Source organism: Megalobrama amblycephala, linkage group LG11 (assembly GCF_018812025.1).
Source record: "Megalobrama amblycephala isolate DHTTF-2021 linkage group LG11, ASM1881202v1, whole genome shotgun sequence".
In the NCBI taxonomy this organism is placed as follows: Eukaryota; Metazoa; Chordata; class Actinopteri; order Cypriniformes; family Xenocyprididae; genus Megalobrama; species Megalobrama amblycephala.
In genome coordinates, this window is record NC_063054.1 from 27,908,112 (window position 1) to 27,922,973 (window position 14,862).

The 14,862-nt window shown below is 34.4% G+C and overlaps 2 protein-coding genes across 2 annotated transcripts; one reads left to right on the top strand and one right to left on the bottom strand.

Annotated features, from left to right (window-relative positions):
* Positions 1-2,059: 2,059 nt before the first annotated feature.
* On the top strand, positions 2,060-3,460 carry il17a/f3 (interleukin 17a/f3). The gene is made up of 3 exons (XM_048207162.1): positions 2,060-2,476; positions 2,750-2,964; positions 3,064-3,460. The coding sequence occupies exons 1-3, from the start codon at positions 2,462-2,464 to the stop codon at positions 3,305-3,307; spliced, it is 474 nt and encodes a 157-aa protein (XP_048063119.1). The 5' UTR covers positions 2,060-2,461; the 3' UTR covers positions 3,308-3,460.
* Positions 3,461-3,537: 77 nt separating this feature from the next.
* On the bottom strand, positions 3,538-9,683 carry stmn4 (stathmin-like 4). Its single transcript, XM_048207158.1, has 6 exons — positions 9,419-9,683; positions 8,092-8,140; positions 7,109-7,204; positions 6,762-6,967; positions 6,493-6,684; positions 3,538-4,733 (listed from the first exon to the last, which is right to left on the bottom strand). Exons 1-6 carry the CDS (start codon positions 9,554-9,556, stop codon positions 4,674-4,676), a joined length of 741 nt encoding a protein of 246 aa, XP_048063115.1. The 5' UTR covers positions 9,557-9,683; the 3' UTR covers positions 3,538-4,673.
* Positions 9,684-14,862: the final 5,179 nt, after the last annotated feature.

Sequence of the window (14,862 nt, forward strand, 5' to 3'; positions counted from 1 at the left end):
CATAGTATGGAAGAAAAAAAAAATAAAAATACAAAAAGAAAAAGTCAATGGGGTCCATTAACTGTTTAGATATGACATTCTTCAAAATATCTTCTTTTGTGTTCAGCAGAATAAATAAATTCATACAGGTTTGGAACAACTTGAGGCTGAGTAAATGATGACAGTTTTCATTTTTTGGTGAACTATCCCTTTAACTAAAGTTAACAAATTGAACATTATTGTAAGGCATTGATGTATTAAGTTGAATTTGTTACAGCTGAAACTGCTCTAAAACTCGGTCGATGTGATTTTGCCAAGTAAGACATGTTCCTGGATCAACATTCCTTTCTTAAAATTTAGTCCTAACCCTATCCTATCTCTACCCAAAACCTAACCCTACCCATAACTTATCCCTAAAACCACAGGAAAATGATAGGTGAATAACACAGATGTAGAAGCACCTAACCCTTGTAAGCCTAAACTTTTCATACTGTAAACATGTCCCTCAAATCTGATTGGTTGATTGGAATGTTATTCCAGGATCAACAAAGATGTTGATCCAGGAACATGTCATACTTGGTGAAACCAGTTTCACCCTAAAAACACAGAAAAGTTCTTGTCAGGTTTTATAAGCAAGAGGTTATGTTATGCAACAAAATATAAGACATTGCTAAATTGATTCAGATGATAATTTGTTTTTTTGAAAAGTTTTCCCAGCTGTGTTGGGAAGGGATCTCTACATTGTTCAGAAATGCTAACAGTTGAAGGCAAATATTGAAGGCAACAAAACATAAAGATCTCAATAGGCAGTCAAGAATGCACTTAGCTTAGACTTAGCTTGGGTTTTGCTAGAGTTTGTTTTTTATGTGCATGGCCACAATCAACAAGCATTTGCAGTGCATTAGTTCACATGTATATGGGTCACTTTATCTCACATATTATCATATTATCTTTCAGAACATTATCAACATATCCTGTCAATGCTGTTGACCCATATAAAGTGCATCTCACTGCTGATGTACAAATTTGTTATTCAGAAGTCTGCTGATGTGTATGTGGGTGAGACATGAGAACGTGGGAGAGCACAGAGTTGGGTCTGCGTTAAACATACAGTGAAACAAGAACAGCCAGTGCCGGGCAGATTACTTGCAAATTGTAGTCTGTTACTGATTACAAATTACATGAAAATATAATCTAGATTAGTAATTTTTCGTTTTGATTTAAAGGTGCCGTAGAACGTCTTTTTAAAAGATGTAATATAAGTCTAAGGTGTCCCCTGAATGTGTCTGTGAAGTTTCAGCTCAAAATACCCCATAGATTTTTTTTTTATTAATTTTTTTAACTGCCTATTTTGGGGCATCATTAAATATGAGCCGATTTAGGCTGCGGCCCCTTTAAATGCTCGCGCTCCCCGCCCACGGAGCTCACGCTTGCCTTAAACAGTGTATAAACACAGTTCACACAGCTAATATAACCCTCAAAATGGATCTTTACAAAGTGTTCGTCATGCAACATGTCTAATCGCGTAAGTATGGTATTTATTTGGATGTTTACATTTGATTCTGAATGAGTTTGGGGCTGTGCTTCAAGGCTAAAGCTAACATTACACACTGTTGGAGAGATTTATAAAGAATGAAGTTGTGTTTATGAATTATACAGACTGCAAGTGTTTAAAAGTGAAAATAGCGATGGCTCTTGTCTCCGTGAATACAGTAAGAAACGATGGTAACTTTAACCACATTTAACAGTACATTAGCAACATGCTAACGAAACATTTAGAAAGACAATTTACAAATATCACTAAAAATATCATGATATCATGGATCATGTCAGTTATTATTGCTCCATCTGCCATTTTTTGCTATTCTTCTTGCTTGCTTACCTAGTCTGATGATTCAGCTGTGCACATCCAGACATTAATACTGCCTACCCTTGTGTAATGCTTGAACATGGGCTGGCATATGCAAATATTGGGGGCGTACATATTAATGATCCCGACTGTTGCGTCACAGTTGGTGTTATGTTGAGATTCGCCTGTTTTCCGGAGGTCTTTTAAACAAATGAGATTTATATAAGAAGGAGGAAACAATGGTGTTTGAGACTCACTGTATGTCATTTCCATATACTGAACTCTTGTTATTCAACTATGCCAAGATAAATTAAATTTTTAATTCTAGGGCACCTTTAACTCGTTTATCACTCAGAGATTCTTATAGCCCACCTTTGAGTTTATATGTGCAAAAAACAAAAACAACTATGAAAAGACATGCATTGCAGGTTGTCAGGGAGTTCAGTGGTCTGAAGATGACTGTCTACTTCTGATCTGTCTCTTTATCTACGTCAAGATCAGGAAGTTCTCATTTTCAGATTTTCTCACTAGCCTATATAAACAGAAACAGATTAGATGTAGGGCTCAGACACTTGCTGTCTTGTGTGGACCAGTCTGAAGAGTCATCAAGGAACTTGCATTTTTATTCTGAAGATGCAGCTCTCATTAGTGAGTTAACATCAATTCATTTAAATATGCTTTCTTTCTTTCTTTCTTTTATTTACACATGACAAGATCAATTTAAGGTTATTTTTCATTTTGGAGAAGTATAATTTACTTGATATTGTACTTGAAATTTGATCTGCAGGACATTGTGTTGGGAAAAAAATGAGTTAATGTTGATTTAGATCTTTTGTTAAGATCTTAGGATTTGCACCACTTCATTAATGTAAATAGAGATGCTTAACTGACATTCAGTACTGTTTGTCTCTATCTCCTCAGGTTTTCAGAGCTGTGCTGCTGCTTTTTCTGCTTGCCCTTATAATAGGTGTGGAATGTAATTCCTCTCAGAAAAAGCCTAAAAGAAAAGGAAAATCAAAACATTTAGATGCTAGAGGTGAAAAGGACAAACTGTGGTTCGTCATGGACTCAACTCTGAACATGTCAATGACTGCCTCCCCGTCTCCAAGCAGATCTATGTCACCATGGACATATGAGTGAGTCGTTGATCTGATCATTTCAATTGAAGGTAGATTGTGATTTGCTGATTACAAAAGACTGTTGTGTGGATTTTTATGTTTCTTCTTTTAATTCAGAACTTCCTTTGACAATTCACGAATCCCAGTGCAAATCTCTGAGGCAAAATGTGAAAAAAGACGCTGTTTAACTAAAGATGGTAAAGAAGACTGGGGACTGGAGTCTAAACCCATCTACTATGAGATCATTGTTCTGAGGCGAGTGAAGGACAAAAACGCGACAAAATACGCCCTTAAACTGGAGACTAAAATAGTTAGTCTAGGCTGTACATGTGTTTTACCCATTGTTGTGCCTCAGAGTTAAGCCTATACTGTGCTTCTAATTGTGTACTGCTATATTATTATTGTATTCATCTGCCTATAGGTACAGAAAACTTCTGTTGCAATCTTTTCATGAGCTTTGTATTTATTGTAATCTCGGTTAATAAAATATTCTAACATTTGTTGATTTTCTTAATTTCATTTTATAATAGTTTGTTTCAGTGCAATAACTGTATGAATCAGACATGTTAAAATGCATAAAACAAACCTTCGTTTTAGTTAAGAGAAGCATTTATTTGACTTTGTTAAGAGAATTTAGTCATCTGGAAATTACAAACACAGGGAGCATTTACGACGTTCCATTTTCTCACAAAATCAGGTCGATTTACATCACTTCTCATCATTGCACATACAACGGCTCTTTATTGACGCTGCGCACCAACATCAAACTCCTTTGTCTTTGTAAAGAACGAGTAAAATGAACAGACTACAGTAAAGCTCAGTGACATGCCAAAGCAAAGTGCACCATTCATACCTAAAACTATCAAGCTGTTTCCCAAATCCAAACAGGATCTTTTTCTCACACCTGAGTGCTTTCATTCTTCATTTTCTGAGATGCCACTATGTGTCAAAATACAAATATAATGAATGAAAAAGCTAAATGTGCTTCTGAGTTGTGCTTAAAGTGTCATTGTGCTCCACAATATGAGCTTTCAGACTTATAGGCATCAAGAATATTGTAATCTAATATTAATTTGATCATATTTTCACCTTGTATCAACACAGCAGGAAATGTGATAGATATTGTACCTCTAGCCATCTGATCGCTGATGCTTAATAATACATATTGTATAAGCATGCCTGAGGTTCTATGATGAAACCCTATTGATCATTAAATATCAATATCAAACGATAATTAAAAAAGAGCCAAAGCTTCAGTAGATGGCACGTGTTTTGGAAAAAGATGCTTTTTGTGACTAAAGAGATATTTCATTAGTGAAGGATGACTTTAAGATGTAGTTTATGTTAACACATTTGTCTGTACTGGATATGGAGGTTATAAAAAGCATCTCTTCATTGATTTCACTTCTTGTCCTCCTTTTCAAAAGATCAGTTTGGTATATTCATTCTTCTGCTCTGAAACAACCTCCTGTCCTCCACCAAGCAACATACCCTTAGTGCACCTTGCATTGCCATCTAGACAATATTTTTTCTGTTTTTAATAATATTAAGTAGCTTTGATGTTGTTAATCCCCACAAAAGCTTGGTGTGTTGCAAATTGTCATTATCGATGTCCAATATGTCCCCTTTTTGAGATGTATTGGCTACCATTTGTTTTAGTTTCTCTTCACCAGTTTCATCTCCGTAACTCTTTTTAGCCACAGCAATCCTGCGCAGCAGGCGCTCCTCTACCGGCAGGCCTCCTCTTTCAGCTCTTTGTTCTTCCTCACCTCCTCTGCGTGTTTGTCCTAAATAGACACACAAAAGAAAACTTACTCAATCTGTGTTCATGCATACATTACTGTGCCTGAGTGAAGCTAAAAACAGCGACATAAAGTGGGGAAAATATCCACCCCATCCTAATGCAATATTCATACAGATTCTAAAGTTAGACTGGGAAGGGACAAACAAAACAAAACAAAAAAAACCACACACACACATATATATATATATATATATATATATATATATATATATATATATATATATATATATATATATATATATATATATATATATATACATACATATATAAATATATAATGTTAACTAAAAAGAAATCTATATCAATTAAATGCTGTTTTTCCTGAAAAAAGAAAAAAGTCGAAATAAAATGTTGAGAATAAAATCGTTAAATTTCGAGAAAAAGTCGTTAAATTTCGAGAAAAAAAGTCGAGATAAAATGTTGAGAATAAACTCGTTAAATTTCGAGTAAAAACTTGTTAAATTTCGAGAAAAAAGTCGAAATTAAATGTTGAGAATAAACTCGTTAAATTAAGAGAAAAAGTTGTTAAATTTAGAGAAAAAAGGCGAAATAAAATGTTGAGAATAAACTCGTTAAATTTCAAGTAAAAACTCGTTAAATTTCGATAAAAAAGTCGAAATAAAATGTTGAGAATAAACTCTTTAAATTTAGAAAAAAAGTCGTTAGATTATGAGAACAAATTCGTTAAATTATGAGAAAAAAAGTCGTTAAATTTCGAGAAAAAAGCTGAAATAAAATGTTGAGAATAAACTCGTTAAATTTCAAGAAAAAACTTTAAATTTCGAGAAAAAAGTCGAAATAAAATGTTGAGAATAAACTCGTTAAATTTAGAGAAAAAGTTGTTAGATTATGAGAACAAATTCGTTAAATTATGAGAAAAAAAGTCGTTAAATTTCGAGAAAAAAAGTCGAGATAAAATGTTGAGAATAAAGTCATTAAATTACGAGAAAAAAGTCGTTAGATTATGAGAAAAAAGTCGTTAAATTACGAGAACAAATTCGTTAAACTATGAATTTGTTCTCATAATTTAATGACTTTTTTCTCATAATTTAACGAATTTGTTCTCATATTCTAACGACTTTTTTCTCATAATTTAACGAATTTGTTCTCATATCTAACGACTTTTTCTCGTGATTTAATGACTTTATTCTCAACATTTTATTTCAACTTTTTTCTTGAAATTTAACGAGTTTTTTCTAGTAATTTAATGAGTTTATTCTTAACATTTTATTTAGACTTTTTTCTTGAATTTTATCGAGTTTTTTCTCGAAATTTAGCAACTTTAATCTTGAGATGGTTTTATTTTTTTATTATTGCTTGGCCCTAATCCTCTTCCGTAGTTTTAACTGTATTTTTGATCAAATAAATGCAGCCTTGGTGAGAATAAGATACTTTAAACAAAAAAAAATCTTATCAAGCCCAAACTTTTAAACGGGATTGTATTGACAAGTTAAATTACGCATATGATGGTAAAACAAAAAAGTTTTCTCATTTGATTGTAATGAAGTGTTTAGAAATAAAAAATGTTCTTAGTTTTAGCTTTTTACCTACACAGTGTAATGAAATAAATGTTCATCAGAAGAAATCTCTAAAGTCATGCCCTAAAGTCTGGTTGAATATCCTGTTTCACTATGAAAAATGTTTCATTATGAAAGTAAAATGGGTTGTAAACAGCAATTCACATATAGCGAAGTGCTGTAATAACGTACTCAAGTACTTTACATCCTTTTCAGTGTTTGTACCTTTTCCTGTAGTCTCTCCAGCATGGCGGCAAGCAAAGCCTCACGGTTCTCTTTGATGGCTTCCATCTTCTGCTCCAGCTTTTCTTTAGCATTCTTAATGAAGTTGTTATTCTCCTCAAAGGCCTTCTGGATGACCTCTCTCTCATGCTCCCTCTTCTCAGCAAGATGCTTTAACATCTCAGCCTCCTGAAACTGGAGAGAATACAGTTTCAGTATCAAAATCAGACCCAAGAGAGTGATGGTTTGGGTATGTGTGAATAAATCCCAACCTTCCGCCTCTCCTCAGCTGCTTCCAGTTTCTTCTGGATCTCCTCCAGTGAGGGGTCCTTACGCTGGGGCATGGAAGTGTTAAGCTCAGGCACGCCGTCAAAAGAGGGGGGTTTCAGGATCACCTCAAACGCCTGGCCCGAGGCCCGCTTGTTCAGCTCAATGACCTCCATATCTTTGATCACACACCAGTTGAGATCCACTGCATCTTTAAGAATGATCACACAGAGTACTTATTGTGAGCATAATGTATGTATCAAGTCTTTATTATATTTATGTTCACTGCATTTTAGTGGTAGAGATGTGTCTATAAAATATATATACTGATGAATAATCTTTCGTTAGTTACCCTCAGCCTTGTATGTGGGATTTTCTGCAGGGTTTGAGTTGATGCAGGAGCACAGAAGTGACACTAGAGGGAGCTCCTTCACCTTGTCTCGATATGCTGTGTGGAGAAACGTCAGGTAAATATACAATTCCTCGCAAATATGAACAAAAGCCTGCATACTTTTAAATATCTTAATCATGCTTGACTGGTGAAGAAAACAACACATTTTAAAACAAAATAAATCAAGCGATTTAGCACATAAAATGTCTAAACTAGGCTACTTGAGAGTTTTTGCATGAACTGCTAAAATGTATGTACGTTACATTGAACACGACGCAAGTCGCTTTGGATAAAAGTGAAATGCATAAGTTTAAATATGAACAGAACAATAAAATCTCGTTTCTAAAGTCTATTTGTGGTAGAAAAACCGGGTCTTTGATAAAAGCAACTAATGAAGTGATTTTGGGCGGGAACTTGGTGTTTGTCTCTCGACCAGGGGAGTGTTCGGGAAACCTGTTTGGAGACAGGTTTATTTTAAATAAATGATGCTTATTTTAAATATATCATTTAACATTTTTACATAATTTAGACATAATATAGAACATGAATTTCAAAAATAAAAATATGAATGACATTTGTTACTCTGAAGAAAAAAACAAAAACTTTACTCACTGAGCTCTCGGTTTTTTGCAGTGTACAATCTTAGCAAGCTAAATTTACATTTTAATGATCAACGAATCTAAGTTTGTATTGGCAATTTAAAAAAAAATACTCTGATTTAGTTAATAATGATATAATTTTAATGTATTATAATAAGTTTCTCCTAGTTTCTCCATAGTTTCTAAAAAAGAGTGAAACCAAGCACCTGTGTTAACATCAGCTCAAGTAGGCCTACAAGAAGAAAAATCAGTCTGTGTGTGTGAATTGTCAAATTCAATTCAAATATTGAATTTGACAATGGGGGCTTTTGAGTTTGAGAATCAGGGCTGACTATTGTAGCTTACCTGCCAAGGTCATGTTTATGCAGTGTCGCTTACAACCCTTCGCTCTGTCCTGTTTAGAGAGAGAGAGAGAGAGAGAGAGAGAGAAAGGAAAGAGTGTGCGTTTTTAGTTTACAGGCCACAAGGACAAATCACTCTGGCCTTAAGTAAATGTTCTGAAAAATCAGAATTATTAACAAATCATTCCAATAAATCCCTTTTAAATGAATACACTAATATCTTGTACTTTCAGAAAGAATATGAGAAATGCAGATCCATTGTGTTTGAGACGTGTCTAAAAGGCGCTTGTTGTGTTGTGATGTGGCGGGACACTCGGTGAGAGAGGAGCATGAATTCAGATGAGGGGCAGCAGGGAGTGTCACGCACAATCTCTGTATTGTTACCCTGCCTGAAAGCTGCCACTTATCAGTATACAAGACAATTTAAGCAATACAAACATTAAACATTACATAAATCCTAAAACTAAAATACCAGATATGATCTTAAATGCCCAAACTGATGACAGTCCAAATGACATTCATAGCAGGTATAAGAGGACGGACACAGTGATGCTTTGTTCAACTTGGGGAGCACTAAAACCTAAAGAAATGGTAGTGTATGCCTGTCTCAATCTATAATCATGATCAAAACTGACATGGACCCCTATGGAGAGACACCACTGAGAGAGAAGCATTGCCCTGCCCTTTTCATAGCATTTGGATTAATATCCCCTTACTGCATGTATAGTTGTTTATTTACAGCTTGTTAGTTGTTACAGAAGCAGATACCTGTTTATACTTTTAATATTATACTATATATATTCAATATTATACTATATTCTCACAACACCATTACATGACTCCTTTACATAATTGTATCTGTTGCCCCAAATGGCATATATGTATAATGTCGGGTTAAACGGAGGAAAAATCATTTCACAAATGACTATATTAATACAAAACTCAATAATAAGTAACAAAATGAATCCAAATCCAACCCTAAATGCGGCAGTCAGTGTGTATGTGTGTGAAAGGTTGTTTACTGACTCTTGCCTTTGAATGACATAATCTAGTGCACTTTTGAATTGTCTTATCTTTAACACATTGGTGCATAATCTATACACACAAATACAGATACATTTGCCAATACATTCATTTCCATGCATATAAAAGTTGCTTGGCATACATTATTGATGGCATGTTGTAAGAACACTGAGTTCCCACTAGACGTCTGATGCGGCACATTTAATTTGTGATTCAAAGGTAGCCTTTTCTTTTTAGTAATCAATGTTGAAATCAGAAAAACATCAGAGCACAGCCTCTCGTTTGATTTTGTGCATGCACACACTTACCTTTTCTCCTTGATGAGGTGTTGTCCTTATCTCCCCCCCTCTCTCTCTTTTTGTCTTTTTGCCTGGTATCCTCTTCTTCCACCTCCCTCTCTTTTGCTCTGTGCCTGCTGCTCCTCGGATACAAGAGCTCAGCAGCATCAGCAGCAGCACCCCTCCTATCGCATGACATCATCTTCCAGTGCTGCTATTGGTCGAGGTGAGTGGCAGAGCACAGTGGGCCAGCATTTCTCCATCACAGAGAAGGACGGGCGGTGTTAACTCTTTGTGCCTTACTGCAGGTGTCCATGCAAAATAGAAGATGAGTGTTTTCTAATATGTACTGTAGATGACAAGAGACAGAAGACAAACATTAGAGTTTACAATATTACTTTAATATAAAAAAAAAATGATACACTAAAAATGTACAATAACATTTAGAACTATTATTATTAATAATACAACCAAAACAATAACAAAACAAATGTTTTATTTTTCATGAAATAATATTATAATATATTATATTAAATTGTATTATATTATACTATATTTTATATTAAATTGTATTATATTATATTATAATATTATACTGTATATTATATTGTATTGTTATATTATATTATATTATATTAGGCTATATTATTATTATAAGTACAAAAATATAACAACATATTTTATATATATATAATAAAATATTTTGAACTTTATTTAGATCAGACATGCTCTATTGTACTATTTTCTTAATGCATAAACTGCATCAAATTTGTGAACCACCGCCCAGGGTTGCCAGGTCTGCATAACAAAACTAGCCCAATGGTCAATCAAAAAATTCCCAAAACTAGCCCAATTGCACTATAATTAATATAAAACCTAAAAATACACCACTCCCATACCTAAAATACATATTTTACAGTCACTGTTTTGCGTTATACACAATTTCAACTTGAAAATCACTAAATAGTACACAGTCTATTTATAATTTTTCATTGGTAGAATGTAAAATGGATAAAATATTTCAATACAACCATTTCAGTCAAATACAATTTATGTCAAACCTTTAACCCATGGTAAAATATCAGTTAAAAAATCAGTTAAAAGTACCCAATTCTGCGGGAAAATCACAGACTTGGCAACCCTTCCACTGCCCCTTCTTCTATTGCTATAGAACTCCATCACCTCCTATGATGTCACCCAGATGTCAGTTCGCAAGGGATGCATGAGCACAACAAGAGAAGAAGACAGAAAGAAATGTTAGGGAGTGTCTCTGTACTGTACTGCAACAAAATAGACAATGAATTTTGATAACAAGATGATGACTGAATGCTGTCATCATCATAAACACTGTCCAGTCCAGTCATAAACACTGACTGGAAAGAAAGAGAGAGACAGCATCACAATAAGATATAATTTAGGCTTTACGGCTGCTTTTACAGTCTATCCGGGATGTGTACCACGCCTCAAGTTTATTCGGTATGGTCCAAAAGTATTAGGCTGATTATTTGTAATGATTTTTTTGAAAATAGAAGCACTTTCACTAGTGGTCTCAAACTTGTTGACCCCACTGAATATCTTCTAAACATGCCAAGCCACTTAGAAAGGCCCCAGAGACTGCATCGTAATCACCACATGTGCCTGGGGCCCGTCCCCCAGGTCCTGTCTGTGTATTGATCTTAGGGGAAGGGAATAGTGGAAGCATAATGATAAAGAGCCCTTATTAAATCCCAAAGAGGTGTGACAGAAATTAGACAGTTGCTGGAACCACAGTCAGCACTTGGACACATTGCAAGTTGTTTGGGATGAAAAACACCTCCTCTTTTTTATTTAAATCACCTGCATGCTTTTGCCTATACATTTCAGCTTCATGTAAGCGCACAAAGCATGACTCACTAAGGTAGAGATGTGAATTTGTCTGACATCATCCCGTGCTTTCTGATGACTTCACCCACATAGATATTGATTCCACTTGACTGATAAAACGGCATCTTTAAATTCAATCGCAGTGCCTTTCAGTAAATAATTACATTGTTTTATTGTCTGCAATTTTCATATCAAGCAGACCACATTTCTCTGACCCACTTGAAAAGCTTTCGTCAGTTCTTTGTCAGCCTGATTATTTCTTCTGGTTAGAGTGGTTATTTTTTCAACATTTCTCTTTCTCTGCAGAGTTTAGGTTGAGATCACTTAATCAGAGAAATGACACCAGTGATGTAATGAGACTGGACATTGAGAGAGAGAGAGATAAAGGGAAGGAGAAAGACTGATAGGACAAGATTAAAGGGCAGGAAATGGATTTTTATTCCCTTGGAGATTTGTAATTAAAACGGGTGATCTTAGTGCATACTAAATGCGGCTTTTCTTTTGTTCTTTACTCAGGTGTGTATGTAAAACAGAGACTATGTGAGGGAATAAAAAATCTCAAATATTCAAACAAGCATATTCTGGGACTCTAAATAATGTTTGCACTACTTGCTATCAACCATCCCCTCCATACCCCCCTTTTTTCCCACTCGGACCTGTTGACATGCCAGATGCTCTCTTCTCAGACTTGTTGCCATGGAGACAGTCCATCTACAACTGTCTGGAAATTATTGGCAGCTTTGGTACAGAGTTTTAAATGTCTGAAATCATGAAACCGAACGGAAATTTTTAAGGTAATTTTAGGCCCAACACAAACATCAGCCTATTTGTTTCAGTTGCGGTAAAATGAAAAAAAAAAGAAAAAAGAAAGAAATCTGATTGTAAAGGTTGCATATAGGCCTGGACTTTATTAAATCTGATTCATTTACTTTATGAGTGGTTAACCTCAGAGAAAATGAAATTCTTTCAAATATGAAGCATCTCCTCTGGTTCCTCTGACTACACAGTCTAAATGTCAGCTTTTGAAACATTTTAGTTTATTTGTTTTTCAGACATAAAAAGGAATGAAATGCCTCATTTAAGAATTAATCGTATAGTCTCACAACACTTTTTCCAGATGTTCATGATGACTTCCTCCTGTAAAACACAGGTAAAAACACAGAAGGTGGTCTGGAAATGCACCACTGCTCACATAAAATGGCTTACAGGGGAATTAAGGTATTATGGGTCACTGCCTAGGGTCATAGTTTATGGGTGAATTAAACTGCATTCAAGAATGAAGTGTTTATGGACAGGATCTCAAGTTCCTTCGGATCTCTCTTGATCTTTTGTTCTTTTGTTTGAGCAGCAATGGCCTGATATCTAAATCAAATTTCACACTTTGAATTCTTTAATGTTCAAAGGCTTCTTTTGTTTAGTATGCAAATAACTTAAAATAATTGGCTAGATTGGGGGTGGTAGAGGATGATTATTCAACAGCTTGTGTTTCATGTCTCCATCATGTCAGATACCAGACAGGCAGGAGATTTGCAGATTGCAGGCACCATCATGTTCAGAACATGCATTAATGTTGCCACTCTGCCAGCTTGGATCACAGCACTCCCTTCTCCCTCTCTATCTCTCACTGTGGACATGAGAAGGTTTGAGGTCAGTATTTATAAGAAATTAATAATTTTATTCTGCAAGAATGCATTAAATTGTTTAAAAATAACCAGTGTTGGGGGTAACGGATTACAAGTAATGCAAGTTATGTAATCAGATTACTTTTTTTCAAGTAACTAATAAAGTATTGCATTACTTTTAGATTTACAACAAAATATCTGAGTTACTATTTCAAATAAGTAATGCATTACTTTGTTTTTCCATTTATTGACTGACAGCTCTCCTGTCCCCATGTTGAGAGAAATGGGAAGTAAGTGGAGAGGTGTTGTGTGCGCTGTGTGAACATGATATTTATTGTAGTTCTAGACTAAATTTGAGTATTTACTCATCTCACTTGCACAAAAACAGATTCAGTACTCCTCAAAATGGATAAAAACAGTAAAATTCAAACAGAATATTATGCAAACCTGCAATAATTAAATATTTTAAAGAATACAAATATACTTTTTGTTTTTAATCTCACTTTATTAACCAATGTCTTTGCTGCTGACCTTTGATGATCCGATTCAAACATACTAATAAGCAAAAAATGGCTTTAGATAAACATCACATTTTGTTTCAATTAAAACAATTTTTTTAATTGCTGAAGAAAGAGTGGTGAACTTTCTTCTCCTGAATCCTATTCTTGTGCAATCCAGAATGGCAGCACAGCTAAAGGTTTGTTTGAGCTGCGCCCTCTACAGGCTTGAATTTGCATTTCTTTCAGCCTGAGGCTTATTTATTTCATTTTTGGTGTAAAAGGGCCTGTATATTTGCCAAAAATAGAACTTTTTTTAAACAAACAAACAAACAAACAAACAAACAAGCAAGCGTAGTCCAGGCGAGAAAAAGTAATGCAAAAGTAATGTAACACATTACTTTCCATAAAAAGTAACTAAGTAATGCAATTTACTTTTTTATGGAATAATGTTGTAATATTTCCCCTAAACTGAAAATGACAGTAAAGGCATTTATAAGGTAACAAAATATTTCTAATAAATGCTGTTCTTTTAAACGTTCCATTTATTAGAATCCTGAAAACATTTTGTCATATAGTAAAGTATAATATAAAGTGTAATATAAACATTTCCACAAAAATATTAACCATTTTCAACATTTATAATAATAAGAAATGTTTCTTGAGCAGCAAAGTATCATATTAGAATGATTTCTGAAGGATCACTGAAGACTGGAGTAATAATGCTGAAAATCCATCACAGAAAAAAAAAAGACATTTTAAAGCATATTAAAATAGAAAACATTTATTTTAAATTGTAATAATATTTCAAAATATTCCTGTTTTTTTTTTTTTTTTTTTGCTTCTTTCAAAAAAAACCCTTTTTTTAGTAAACTTTTAGTGTACATAACACTTCTAATTATTATAAATAAATAAATCTATACTATATATTAAATTAAAATAGAAGCATTTTCACTTGTGGACACCAATATATACTTATATATGTATTTATTTAATTTAAACAGACTAAATAAAGAAAAATACTTTTCATAAATGTATTCATAAATGTACTGATCATCTGAGCATCTCCTGCAGAGAACTTCAGTCATCTCTCACCTCTAAAAATCTGTCACCCCCTAGTGGAGACAATGAATGTTACATCTTTGACTATTACTAAGAGCTTAGTTTGGTTGGTTGAGAGTAACACATTTATTAAATACCCTTTCTAGGTCACCATCCAGTGACCCACCCCCCCCTCTTTTTTTTTTTGATTCTCTTTTATTTACAATCAGCTTTTCAATGCAGAACAAAAGTAAAGCATTCTAACAAAGAGCAATGGAGTTCCAGAGAAAGGGGAAGCGGTGATGTATACAACCCAAGTGACTCCACCCGCAGACTTTCATAGTGTCTGAGCTGAAAAGTTGTAGGGGCCACCACAGTGGGTGACTGTGGACAATGTACCACCCTGTGACACGCTGCCCTCTCTGCGTCTCAGACTGCAGGTTGTCAAGAG